Source organism: Anolis carolinensis, chromosome 2 (assembly GCF_035594765.1).
Source record: "Anolis carolinensis isolate JA03-04 chromosome 2, rAnoCar3.1.pri, whole genome shotgun sequence".
In the NCBI taxonomy this organism is placed as follows: Eukaryota; Metazoa; Chordata; class Lepidosauria; order Squamata; family Dactyloidae; genus Anolis; species Anolis carolinensis.
This window is the reverse complement of record NC_085842.1, coordinates 137,157,535-137,171,884: the sequence shown is the minus strand read 5'-3', so window position 1 is coordinate 137,171,884 and position 14,350 is coordinate 137,157,535. Positions and strand designations below refer to the sequence as shown.

The 14,350-nt window shown below is 44.5% G+C and overlaps 1 protein-coding gene across 1 annotated transcript in view; it reads left to right on the top strand.

The window, feature by feature from the left end:
• Window positions 1-4,045: 4,045 nt before the first annotated feature.
• st6galnac2 (ST6 N-acetylgalactosaminide alpha-2,6-sialyltransferase 2) overlaps window positions 4,046-14,350 on the top strand; it is a 47,330-nt gene continuing 37,025 nt past the window's right edge. Inside the window, exon 1 of the mRNA XM_008104366.3 lies at window positions 4,046-4,938. Within this exon, the coding sequence (XP_008102573.2) occupies window positions 4,829-4,938 (110 nt within the window). The 5' untranslated portion in view covers window positions 4,046-4,828. The remainder of the gene's footprint in view (window positions 4,939-14,350) is intronic.

Below are 14,350 nucleotides of genomic sequence, written 5' to 3'. Positions count from 1 at the left end.
TCAGTATCTGACCAATCAACTACTGGAGATAATTTCCTGTGTAGCATAGGAAGAAGCCTTTCCTAACTCCCTTTGGATATATTGGACTATAAAACTTTCATTCTCCCCCCCCCCCCCCCCCCGCATCAAAAGGGAACCCCATTAACATTATTGTGAATCCTAGTGCATGACTATAGTTAATCTGAGGCAGGTTTTCCCAACTTCATGAAGTTTTGGCTTTAATTCCAATGAGTCTTCATCACTGGCCATGTTAGGTGAGACTAATGGGAGTTGCAATCAAAAACACCAGGAAGAGACCAGACTGAGTAAGACTCCTTCACAATGTATAGAAGCAGAGTACTGGCAAGCCACTTTTCCTTCCCAGTCTCCTATCTGATGTGTTTACTATTATTTCTTGTTCTTGGTGGCCTTCAAGAAATGTCTGGTTCATGGTGACTCTACCATGGGGTTTTTCTTGTCAAGAATGGGTGTGGGGGGCATTATTTTTCTGCAGCCGAGTATGATTTGCCTATGTTCACCCAGTAAATGTCCATGGCTCAACAGAGATTACTCAGCACTAGCTCCCTTTGCTATTTTATGGTTTCCATTGCCAAAGTGTCTCCAGTTTGATTCTAACGCTCAAACCACTACAGCACACCGGCTTTAAGACAAGCCCTACTCTGATCAAATACAGCAGAGTCTCGCGTATCCAACATAAACGGGCTGGTAGAATGTTGGATAAGCAAAAATGTTGGATAATAGGGAGGGATTAAGGAAAAGCCTATTAAATGTCAAATTATGTTATGATTTTACAATTAAGCACCAAAACATCATATTTTACAACAAATTGACAGAAAAAGTAGTTCAATACACGGTAACGTTATGTAGTAATTACTGTACTGTATTTACGAATTTAGCACCAAAACATCGCAATGCATTGAAAACATTGACTACAAAAACATTGACTGCTAAAATGTGACTACAAATAAAGATAGAATTGCATAAAATGAACTTACAGTAGCAACATTGTTGGAAATTAAATCCGTAAAAAGTTCAGTCCTTGCTGTCTAGAGAAACAGTTATGGATTCGGGCAGGAGGCAGACTGCGTTGGATAATCCAGAACATTGGATAAGCAAATGTTGGATAAGTGAGACTCTACTGTACAAATAGCGGAAACTATTCCAGATTCCTCTGCAGTTTACCATGAAAGAGCATTGATTGTGATAAGGCAACTGTCCTTCAGGGAAGCCTGACTTGATGATTGCTCGTCAAGAGTCTCTGACGAGCCTTCAGTGAAATCCAGTCATGAGATTCAACTGGATAGTTTTTTCACCTCTGTGATTCATCTCTACTTGTGGACAACTACATAAAAGTTTGTGATAGGTTTGCCTTCCCTAACCTTGTACCTTCCAGAGGTATTGGACGAAAACTCCTATCATCCTCTAGAATCAGAGTTTCCCCCTTCTTGTCCCCCTTTTCTTTTGTCCAGGGATCCAGTGAGGTTATGAACTGTACTCTGCCCTCTACACACACCCCAAAATAGGTCTCCTTCTCCCCTTTCCATTCATTGGTGCTTGGTGGTCTGGATTCTGATCATGTTATCCTAACTGAGCATGTTGCTCAGTTTAACATGCTGGCTAATTCATATCTAAAGATTTGAGGAGCCATTGGTGTGATAACATCAAAGTGACAGCAATAAAATGTGATTCTGCATCACGTCTGCAAGTGTCAGATTTTATCCAAGCAGGAGTGTATGTGAAGGAGGCTATCGGGGATGGGGAATGTAGGGGGCTGAGAGGTGGAATAATGTTGCTCGAGGAACATTGTTGACAGGAGTTTGAGAGGTTGCCAGGGTTTTCATTTTCAGCCGCATGAGTAGGCCTTTGAGGTATGAATTTGAGCTCACGTGTGTCATGCCGATTGGGAGCATGAACAGGAAAGCTACTGGGGAACCAGCTCCAGACCTTGACTACACCAGTATTACATCAGATGGCAGGCACTGCCAATCATCCTGCTCAGCTGGTGATGATTCAAACATCTTCAAGCTACTGAGAAAACACCTTTGAAATGAGATCCATTCCAAACCCACCAACCTGGGGCTCAGTTGGCTCATGCCATTAAGTAGAAAAAGAGAAAAGAAATTGGTTGCTGTGAGTTTTCCAGGCTGTATGGCCATATTCCAGAAGCATTCTCTCCTGACATTTCACCCACATCTATGGCAGTCATCCTCCGAGGTTGTGAGGTCTGTTGGAAACGAGTTAAGTGGGATTTATATATCTGTAGAAGGTCCAGGGTAGGAGAAGGAACTCTTGTCTGCTTGAGACAAGTCAATCTTGCAATTGGCCAACTTGATTAGCATTGAATGGCTCTGCAGCTTCAAAGCCTGGCTGCTTCCTGCCTGAGGGAATCCTTTGTTGGGGGTGCTTGATTGATTCATGTCTGGAATTCCCCTGTTGTTCTTTATTTACTTTCTTGATTTTAGAGGGGTTTTTTTTAATAGTGGTAGCTAGATTTTGCTCATTTTCATAGTTTCTTCCTTTCTGTTGAAATTGTCCACATGCTTGTGGATTTCAATGGCTTCTCTGTGTAGCCTGACATAGCGGTTGTGAGAGTGGTCCAACATTTCTGTGTTCTCAAATAATATGCGTATTCAGGTTGGTTCATCAAGGGCTCTGCTCTGGCTGACTTCTCTGGTTGAGTTAGTCTGCAGAGCCTTTCATGTTCCTTGATTCGTGTCTGGGCAGTTATGCGCTTGGTGGTCCCTATGTAGACTTGTCCACAGCTGCATGGTATACGGTAGACTCCTGCAGAGATGAGAGGATCCCTCTAGTCTTTTGCTGAATTTTCTTAGTGGGTCTGTAGTTTGTAGGTTGTGTTTCTTCATCAGCTTCTTTATGTGGTCAGATGTTCCCTTGATGTATGGTAAGAACACTTTTCCTCTGGGTGGATCTTTGTCTTTCCTCTTGTGGCTTGTTCTTGGCCTTGCAGCTCTTCTGATGTCTCTGGTGGAGTCTCCATTGGCCTGTAGAGCCCAGTTTGGGTGGTTCAGTTCCCCTTGGAGGAGGTGGGGTTCGCAGATCCTTTGTGCACAGTCTGCCAGGGCTTTAATTGTGCTTCTTTTTTTGACTTGGGTGATGGTTGGAATTTTAACGTAGGTGTGTGTATACCATGCGACTAAGAAACTCTGTTGCTTCCACATCCTTGGCAGTTCAAAGACATGGTTCTTCAGTTTAACAGCTGAGTTACCTGTGTGCTATTACATGAATGCTTACGAATATGACTTGTTCAGAGGGTTGACTTCTAACAAGCTCATGCTTTTTTTGACTAGTGGTTTTCAAAAGGTGGTCTCTACATGGAGATTCACATTTGCCAAACAGATATGACAACATTTTCCCTTTTCAATAAGGTTATGATTGCCATTTATTTCCAAAAGGTTATGTGCCCAGGGAGTGGGTGCGGTTATTTCCAAAATGCCATGCGACCAAGAAACTCCCTTGCTTCCAAATTCTTTATGAACTAAGATGGCCCCATCACAGGGTTTTCTTGGAAAGAGTTGTTCAGAAGAGGTTTACCCTTGGCTTCCTCTGAGGTTGAGAGAGTGTGACTTGCCCAAAGTCACCCAATGGGTTTCATGGTGGAGGAGTGGCCCAGTCTCACTCTCCAGAGTCCTAGGCCCCTTCTACACTGCCATATAATCCAGAGTATTTGAAGCAGATAATCCACATTATATGATTTAAACTGGATGATATGAATCTACACTGACATAAGCGGCTGAGGGGGGAAAGGAAAGGGCCTGAGGCTGTTAGGAATGGTGGGAGTTGGGAGTCCAAAACACCTGGAGGAAGGGCCCAAGCTTGCCCATGCCTGGTGTAGATGCGCCCTCCTTTCAAAACCCTGCACCGTGGGTCTTTAGGTGGCTGTTGGACGGGCACAGAGAGGGGCCAGAGGCTCCCTCGCCTTCCCGGTTGTCCCTCCGATTGTGACTTCAGCGGCTGAAACCACAGCCCGAACTGGGTGGCCGTGGCTCCAGGCCCGCTGGGCGGAGGAGGAGATCTGGGCCCTTCCGGCGTGGCCCGGGGCCCGAGGGGGTGCCCGCCTGGCACTGGGCGGAGCCTGCGCCCCTTCCCCCGAAGACCACCCAGCCCCGACCCAAAGGGGCAGGAAAGGGGAGCCCCAACTAGGGAGAAAGAAAGGCGCGGCTTCTCCCAGCGAAAAGTGAGATCTGGGGAGGGAGTGGACGGGCGCCCCGTCTCCCCCGCTTTCTTCCGGCCGCATCCTCCGAATCCGCCACGCCACAAACCCTCCCTCCGGCCTCCTTTTCTGCTCCGAGACCCTAGGGATCCGAAGGGATTGCTTGCTCTTTGGCGCCTCTGCCTTTTGAAAGAACCCCACGAGCCTCGAAGCAGGAGGCAAGACCCGTCCCTCTCCTAGACTTTCTGGGCCGCCTTCGGTCCGGGTCCTGCTTCCCCGAAGCCAGCAGCTAGGGAAGCCTTCCCTCTCTCCCTAGATCCATCCCCGCAACTTGGAGGCGCCTCGGCTGCTATCAACAAATGGAAGGAAGCGGAGGAGAGGCGGGGAGGAGGAGGAGGCGGAGGCGTGCAGGAGGAGGGCTTCGGTCGGCGCCCAGCCCCGACGGAGCTCTTCTTCCCAGTTGCGCTCAGACGCGCGGAGGAACTTTGCAAAGACGCCGCGAAGAGCGAGAAGCCCCTCTCTCTTGGCCGAGGGCCCGCCCTGCCTCTCCCTTCCTCAGCCGGCCCCGAGGTCCTTGGCGGCAGCACCGGCAAAGCCGAGCGAACCAGCCCGCTCTCCTTCCCTTCTTCTCCCCATTTCCTCGTCAAACTTTCACGGATGGGGTCTCCTCGGTGGAAGAGGCTCTGCCTTCTGGTCCTGCTGGGCTTGGCCTTCTCGGTCCTTTTCTATGGGCACTACTACGGCGCGGAGTCGCCCACCAGCCCCAGGTGAGCCTTGGCGCGCGCGGGGGGGGGGGCGCTTTGGGAGAGGAGGGGAAGGTTGCACCGCCCGGGAGGCAAGAAACAGCCCCAACGCTCACCCTCTGCCACAATATTATCCTTCTCCACGGGACTCAGATTTGTAGGCGACGCCTGCATTTCATAGGGTTTCCTTAGGCGAAGAATCCTCAGAGATGGGTTGCTGTGAGTTTTCCGGGCTGTGTGGCCATGTTCCAGAAGCATTCTCTCCTGACGTTTCGCAGGCATCCTCAGAGGTTGTGGGGTCTGTTGGAAACTAGGCAAGTGGGCTTTCTATATCTGTGGAATAATGTCCAGGGTGGGAGAAAGAACTCTTGTCTGTTTGAGGCAGGTGTGAGTGTAGCAATTAGCCACCTTGATGAGCAAATCCTTTGTTGGGAGGTGTTAACTGGCCCTGATTTATACATGTCTGGAATTCTTCAGTTTCTTTCTGTACAGTCCTGATTTTAGAGTTTGTAAATACTGGGAGCCAGATTTTGTTCATTTTCATGGTTTCCTCCTTTCTGTTGAAATTGTCCACGTGTTGAGGTGTTTGGCCAGTTCTTTCTTCTGAAATATAGCCTCCAGCTCTTGGTATTCCTTGGCCAACTCTTCCCTCTGAAATATACAGCACCTGACATTTGTGGGCTGTTTCCTATCAAACTAAATAACTAACTTGGTTGGACTGGGTGGCCCTTGTGGTCTTTTCTCCGAATCAAGCTTAGGCAAGATCTGGTGCTTTGAAAACCACACAGGCTGGCATAAGGATGCCACTGTAGCAACCGAATGGGCATAAAAGACATCTCGCTTCTGCTGATCCTCTTTTGTCTCCTGTATGATCTCCCTTTTGATCCCTTGGAGATCCGCCCCCAACCCACTTGTTCCATGTAACAAAAAAGAGACACAAAAGAAGAGGCAGGCAGGAAGGAGATGCAGACTTGTTTTTGCACATGTTGCTTTGCAGGAGAGAACACTTCTGACACTCAGAACAAGGAGTGTGCGACTCAGGCAGCCAAGCATAGCAACCGTGGTGCCACGGAGAGCGGTGAAGAAGAGGGAAGCAGCAGGGCATTGTTCCCCATCCCTAAAGGCTGGGCATCAAAGCAGGCAGGCAGAGCTTGCTACTCAGCCGGGAAGTGACTAAGGCAGGGCAGAGAGGGTCCCGGGTGCTTCCCCTGTGCCAAGCAAAGGTAGAGGCACCCTTCCAAGATGAGGGGTGAAAGAAGACAAGAAAGCATTGCCTCCTGACTTTGTTTCTAGCCATTCAGAATTTCCAGTCTGGGTGTGAGGAGCATGAGAGTCAGCACTTCTACCCACACCCTCCTCAAGGCATCTATGAGCAGCATCACAGCCGTTGAGGTTCACTCAGGCTTATCATGCTCCGCACTGAAAGCAAAGGTTCCTAAGAAAAAGTTTCCTGCACCACCCTTGTCCCACTTAGTTGGTTTCATATTAACCCAGCCCTCTGTAGCCGCCATTGCAAACAGACATGCAAACGCTGATATTTCAGCTACCTCTTCAGACTTGTTACTGGGACTGGTTTATTTGTTTATTTATTATGTCAGAAGCGAATTGAGGATACAGTTATAATGTATTTAGAAGAACACAAACAAAGTTTAAAACTTGGCATTATACTTGATTTCCTTTGACCAGAAGCTGGCCATGAAGGTCCTCCATTGTGTATGTGGCAGGGCTCAGACTGCATTGTAGTAAGTGTTCGGTGGTGTGCTCTTCTCTACACTCGCATGTTATGGATTCCGTTTTGTAGCCTCATTTCTTAAGGTTGGCTCTGCATCTTGTGGTCCCAGAGCTCAGTCTGTTCAACGCCTTCCAAGTCGCCCAGTCTTCTGTGTGCCCAGGAGGGAATTTCTCATCCAGTATCATCCATGGATTTAACCTGCCACTTTTGGACTCCCGTTTGCTGAGGTGTTCCTGCAAGTATCTCTGTAGATCTTAGAAAGCTGTTTCTTGATTTAAGGCATTGGCATGCTGGCTGATATCCAAACAGAGGATGAGCCAGAGATGTCAATGCCTTAGTCCTTTCATTGCTGGCTGATACGGATGTCAGGTGGTGCGATACTGACTAAACAGTATAATTTTTCCAGTGGTGTGGGGCATAGACATCCTGTGATAATGCGGCATGTCTCATTAAGAGCCGCAGGAACTGGTGGGATATATAAATAACACATTGGTCACCAACTTTTCATTCCTCACCCCTCTGCAACACATGAGTTAAAGGAACCCAGTGATATGTGTCTAGTGTGTGTCCTGAGACCAAAAGAATGACTCATGAGCATGTGATAGTACATTCACATGTTGTAACATAGGGCTGATATCTGAGCATCAGTACTCATGAGTTGTTATGGTTGAGCCTTCTGGCTCCGGTACTAGGAGACGGGGTCGTAAGACTCCTCGAGAGTCAGACTCTTTTGAGGAGCGTGAAAGGAAACGGCTCCGGGACTTATTTGCAGAACCAACAGATGAAGACTCATTTGAGGGTTTTACCGAGGGAATGGAGCTCAGAGGAGGATGACATGGAGTGGACTCGTGTGAGGGAGGATTTGGGTGTCACCGGCAATGATAGCATGGGAGGCGATTGGCGGGTTGCAGGATCGGACCCATGGACGGGCTGGAGGGATGGAACGGGATCCACAGCTGGGGATGCTGTGGGGCGTAGTCAAAGGTGTTTTAGCTCTGATGAGGACGATGATGAGGAGGCACCTGGAATTAGGATAGCAGCTGACAGCGATGAGGAGTTATGAACTGGGATAAAATGGGGTTTAGGATCAATGGCTAATTGCGTTGGGCAAGGTAATCTGGACGAACGCTTGGGCTCTTGTTGGGGAACTTCCTGAAGACGGGTGTGATTCGTTGCTGGATACGTAAGTTACCAAGGACACTGGGCATAGACGGCGGGAGGAACTGTGTGGGGTTTTTCTGTGCAACTTGTATTTAATCTTGATAGCTTGGACCTCCGTCGTCTTTTTGACGGACATTAATTACCTACTCTGGATTGACGCTGGACTGACTGACTGACTACGACCTCGGACTATCCCTTCTGTGGCTTTCGGTGGAACTGGCGGAACTTTAGACGTCTGCACTTGGCTTTCGACCTTGGACCGGATTGGGACCCTGCTGACCGCCGTTACCCTGATTGATGTGCCTGGACCCGGATTTCGCTCGTTGCACGGAGGAGTAAACAGCCTTAGTTACTCATCTGTAGCTTTTGAGTAGCAGAGAGGAATCTGCTGCCAGCTTTTGTGTTCATTTTGACCTTTGTTTACCAACTTTTGTTTGTTTAAATTGCCAGGCTGAAGTAAGCACTTTTGATTTAATCCGGATTAAACTCCTGTTTAATCCGGTTTATCCTTTCGAACCGTTTTAGTTCAAACAGAGCTGTTTCTGTTACTTTTCACACTGAAGACAAGTGTTTGCCTAGTCCTTTGTTTCCTACGGGCATTTTTTAGTTCTGTAACTTTAATAAACCGTGTTGTACTCTATTTGGTGGCGTTCTGTCTATGACATGAGTGGTGCAATTGGTGGATGCCAGCTATGAATAAGTCAGTTTTCCTCCTCTATTGTGTGCTTCCAAGTTGTTTCCAACCAATGGTGGCCCTAAGGCAGTCCTGCCACAGGGTTTTCTTGGCAAGATTTATTAACAAGGGGCTTGTCTTTGTCTTCCTTTGAAGTTGAGGGAGTGTGGCTTGCCTAAGGTCATACCATGGATATCATGGCTGAATGGGGACTTGAACCCCAGTTGTTGGCAGAATCTACACTGACATATAATACAGATTATCAAAGGATCAAAGATAAATCCAGATTATATGATTCGAACTGGATTATATGAGTCCTCACTATCATATAATCCAGTTCAAAGCAGATTATTTGGATTTTATATGGCAGTGTAGTCAAACTCAAACCCTACACTGGCTTCTCTATTGGTGTGTACTTTGCAGAGAAATTATCTTCCTGGTTGATGATAATTTTTCAAGCGAAAACTGATGGTTTTCATAAATTACTGTATAAAAGTGTGTTATTTATGTAGTGAATATTGTGCTTTGTAGTGTACACATTATCTCAGTTATAATTACAAGACCCAATAGAAAGGACTAGTATCAACTTTATAGTGTATATGCAGGGACTGAAAAACGGTGGCTTTTAAAATCCATCTTGCAAGTTCATAGCTGAACTTGGAACACGAAGCATACATATAAAGCAGCTAAGCATTTGAATCTTTGACTGCTAATTCCTAGGTTGGTGCATGATAGAGGTTGCAATCCTGTACAATAATAATAATTATTATTACAACTTTATTTTTATATCCCGCCATCATCTCCCCAAGGGGTCTTGGGGCAGCTCACGTGGGGCAAAGCCCAACAACACAGTTAAAAAGAAAAATTGCATAAAAATGCTATTCACAATATAAAAACAGAATAAAAACAGCAACATTATAGCAATAGATAATGACTTCAACCAGCAACTAAGCACAGTTTCTGTTATCTTCATGGGTGGGTGGAGTAAACAGGACAGGTTGATAACTAAAGTGCATAATCATAAGGCAGCAGGTGGGGACTGTATTAAAGTGCATGACAGATTGTTAGTCCCCTTTGGGGCTGGCTATCTAAAAGAGCCCCGGTGGCGGAGTGTGTTAAAGCACTGAGCTGGAGACCAAAAGGTCCCAGGTTCAAACCCCGGGAGCGGCGTGAGCGGCCGCTGTTACAACCTAGCAGTTAGAAAACATGCCAATGTGAGTAGATCAATAGGTACTGCTCCAACGGGAAGGTAACGGCGCTCCATGCAGTCATGCCGGCCACATGACCTTGGAGGTGTCTACAGACAATGCCTGCTCTTTGGCTTAGTAATGGAGATGAGCACCAAACCCCAGAGTCAGACATGACTGGACTTAATGTCCCCTGACATAGGGGAAGACAACGAAGATAGCCATGGGCGATTGGCCACCATGGGGCTATGTATGTCTCCCCCAACAGCTGCCTTAGTGGCTCTCAATTACTCTGAATCCCCCAGACCACTCATTTTCTTCAGCCCCGACAACAAAGAAGGTTAATTGCTCCTCTTGCAGACCTCCAAAGCAGTGAGTCACCTTTTATATAAGTTGCAAAAACCCTGTGTCCTGTTTTTCAAAACCAGACTCCCAGAGACTTCTGGGATTTTGCTTTGGCCTTTTTGGCAGTCTGTGCAGCCCCTGGATAGTCCTGAGCCCAGTATGTTGGCAACAGACCCGTCCACGGCTATCCACTCCTAAACATACATATTCACCTTGGAGTAAATCTCACTGAATCCAATGAGGCTTGTTTTGATCTTTGGTCTAAGGCACCCATCGGAGTGTCTGGTAGTTTACCAAACAGCCACGTGCAAATGTTGCCTCATCCTCCCACACATAAAAGGAAAGTGATAATGCATAAGCAACACCATTGTTGTGAGGAGAGAGTAGTTGTTAAGTATTTTGCATAGCAATGATCCTGCTGTGAAGTTAATAACAGAACGAGGCTTTTAAAAAAGTGTTTTAAATATAGTTCGCCACTATGTTTGTTTACAGTCATGTGCTACAATCATATTTCACATTTATAATTAGGCAGTTTTTCCCCCCACATGTGACATTGCCATGTGGGTGGACCCTTATTAAGCTGCTATGTGCATAACACCACTGGAGATAGAGATTATTCTTTCCAGTTCACAACTGAGAGAATGGGAATAGCTGGGCTAAAGGGAACTGTCCTCAGGCAATGATATGTAAAACTGGTTTTCAATAACTCTTGGCCACTTTATTAGGCACTTTATCATATCTCCAGATTTATCTGGTTGAATGATAATAATTGCATTAACATGTGGTTTACTGCTTCAGCTTATCTGTTTGTCATTTGGTTTTATGCTTACCATAGTACATTTGCAACTAGTGGCCTCACGTCATATAAATGACTATCTATGTGGGTGTAGAATGAATGCAGTTCGACACCACTTTAACTGCCATGGCTCAATGCTGTGGAAACCTGGGAGTTGTAGTTCTACACGATTTTAAGCCTTCTCTGCCAAAGGGTGCTGGTTCCTCACCAAATTACAATTCCCACAATTCCATAGCAGTTGAGCCATGGCAGTTAAAATGCTGTCAAATTGCATAAATTTTGTAGTGGCTGTCTTATGCACACTTACTTTTGCAGTCTGGAATTGAACACAGTTAATTTTTTGCAAACACGCATATGATTGAACTGTATGTACAATCATGTTTAATTATGTAGTGGGTGTCAAAGTAGTCACTAAGATTGGCCCATTCCCCTACTGAATAACAGATACCTGACACTGAGAACTAGAGAGGGGTTTGATGCAAAATGTTATGTGTCTGCCTCAAAGGTATATATCACTGATTTCAGTTTGGCTGCCTCCAAGGTAAGTTGGTATAGGATCCCAAGCACAATGATCTTTTCTGATGCAAAAGTAAGCTGTGCCGTCCGCCAGACAATAAAAAAACTATAAAGCTGAAACGTGCCGTCCTTTATCCGGGCGAACTGCAAATCCCTATAAGCTGTCCTAAAAATATTGAACGACTGAGTCTGGAAAACTTCAAAAAAAGGATGTTTATTCATACAAGGTTGTAAACCTGGCACAGATCTTAAAGTTACAGAAAATGAAACAAATTTCTATAGGTTTTAGTTACAGAATTATCCCTGGTTCCAGAAGGCAAAGGTGATTATAAAACCACTATACCCTAATCACGCTGTCTATATTAGAAGGAGAAACTCTTTCCTTCCCTATCTTTACAGCAAAGATTAGTTCTAGAAGCGACGGAATAACCCTGCTCCTCTAACTAGATTTCCTATTCCAGATCAGTATAATTCAATACTTATCTAATTTGGATAGGCTTAGATTGGCCTGGTTTTGAGGATGATTTGTCCCAGTTAGCTTGCACAGCTGCAGCACGTTGGAAGACTATAGCCAAAATGAGGCTCCAAAATGGAGACTAGACCCTGGTAAAAAAGGGCGGTCCTAAGATGTTGTACTCTTTGACCAATCATTGCAAAGAAAACTGCAGCCAGCTCTTGCAGACTCCAAGCCACTTTTCCTGGGCTTTTGCAGCCAGAGGCTGAAACAAAATGTAAAGGAGGGAAAACAAACAAACGACCAATAGGTAAGGCAAACCATCGTCCTGGGGGACGGAACATAAGCCTTTCCCCCTACATGCTCAGAGTGAGTAATGAGAGGTGTACTGAGCCTTGTTGGCACAAAGAGAACATTTTTTTAAAATTTCTTGGAAAAAACATGATTCAGGAAAGCCACAGGAAATGGCTCATTGGAGTTTCAAACTGAAGGTAGAAGACAGGTGTTAACATAACATTTAATTGTACGTGACAGAACAAAGCTTTCCATGGCCCAGAGGGCAAAACTTTGATCCTTGGCTAGCTTCACCTTTGGAGACTACTTTACAGTCAAGATAGCTACAAAAATTACTCTTTAGCTAAACCTATATCATTTTGACCTTGTTCGCATATTTTTAAATGCAAACTTAATTTGGTACCTTTAAAAAATCTATTACCTGTTTTGCATTTCTGTTAGCTACAAATTGTCATGTTGTGTATCCTATAGATAACATATTCCTTGATCTTGGAGTTATGAAATCTCAAAATAAATCACAGAAGCTAGTCTTGTTCTGTGTCATCCTGTTCCTGGATTTGGAGCTGAGCGGACCATTTTTGTGTTTGTTACATGGAAAATCAAACTGACAGTTGTGCTCTACTCCTTGTTTTCTAATGTTTGACTATAAACAAATCAGCCCTTTTACATCAGTGATGAGTAAGCAGTTGCTTGATGTTAACAGGTTTCATTGGCATCATAGGGGATCTTGGAATGGCTACACTACTCACAACTTGAGAGTGCAGTTTCACCACGTTTTTTCCTTTTCAGGTCATAGAAGAGTCCTTTTTTTCGAACAGACAATGCTGAATTAATGCAATTTGATACCATTTTGTCTGCTGTGGCTCAGTGTTGTGGAATCGTGGGAGTTGTAGTTTCAACAGGTCTTTAGCCTTCTCCGACAAATGATTATGGTGCCTCACCAAATCTACAAATCCATAGTGTTGAGCCACAGCAGTTAAAGTGGTGTCAAACTGCATTACAGTAATTCTACAGTGTAAACGCATCTGATAAACTTTAGGGCAATGAGTGGAATTTAGAGTGGAGAAAAACATATACATAGAATGAGATTTAACACAAGTATTAAGTGATATACAGATAGCTGCATGTACTGAAAGAGTACTGTTGTTTACTTCATTTTGATGGTGAGGGCACATAGCTATTCATGTTTTTATGGTTTTGAGAAATGCAAATTATGAGAGACAGCTAATTAGTTGTATTCATGATCTATCTCTGTCCAGTGGCTACTCAAAAGGAACAGAATGTGCAATAGAATCAAATGTGATATATTAAAACCATTAACTAAAATAACAAATGGAGACCTAAAAGCAGAATGCAATGGCTCAATAGCAGAATGCATTTCTTGAAGCTTATCTTAGGTTGGGGTGACTAGAAGCATGGTTCCCGTAACTTTCATATTTTCCTACAAGAGGGAATTTCAACAGCTGTGGCATATCATTCAGGTCACCACTGCTGAAAGCTGCATGATCCTGGTTCTCTTTTTCCATCTGACCACTCTTATCTAAAACTAGAAGATCAAATAATAAACATTTGGTCTTCTTCAGTGTAGGAAGCTCCACATTCAGGAGCTGTGAGAAAAGAAATGGAAAGTAATATTGTAGCTTACTTTCTCTTGCATTTATATGAGATTTTGATGTGACTATAGTGTTCAGATGTGATCTCTACTTTGCATTCTTAACTGGTGCAGTAGGCCTGTTTTGAACATCAATATTGGTTTTTCAAAACCCATCCAGAGGTACTTATATGTCTTTTATTACAAATATATATTCCCTAGGTATTATAGCACATGTAAAACTGTTCCAGGGTGAAGACCAATAGTGCAATTGCTTACATTGAAATTGGGACATATTTTTTCAACCTGCCCTTGCCAACTATCTTTAGGAGAAAGATCTCTGAATAAGTACTTGCAATATTTCAATAAAGCCTTGAGAATAATGAGAAAGCACTTTTCCCCCCAGAGCATTCTAGAAGCAAAACTATTCGTAATATAATGAAAGTTCCATGTTAATATTCATTTTTTTAAAATTTTGGACCTGCAACTATAAAGAACTATAATTAGCTTGAAACCTTGTCCTTTCTGTCTCTATTTTTCATTTTATGACCAGCTAACTATTATTTTTCAGCATTTCATGGAAAGCAGACAATGGCAGTAGGAGTTGCTGGCTTTCCAGAAAGTTACAGAATAGTTGCAAAGAATCCAAAATGATACTCCAGAATAAGGTTGACATAAAACATAACA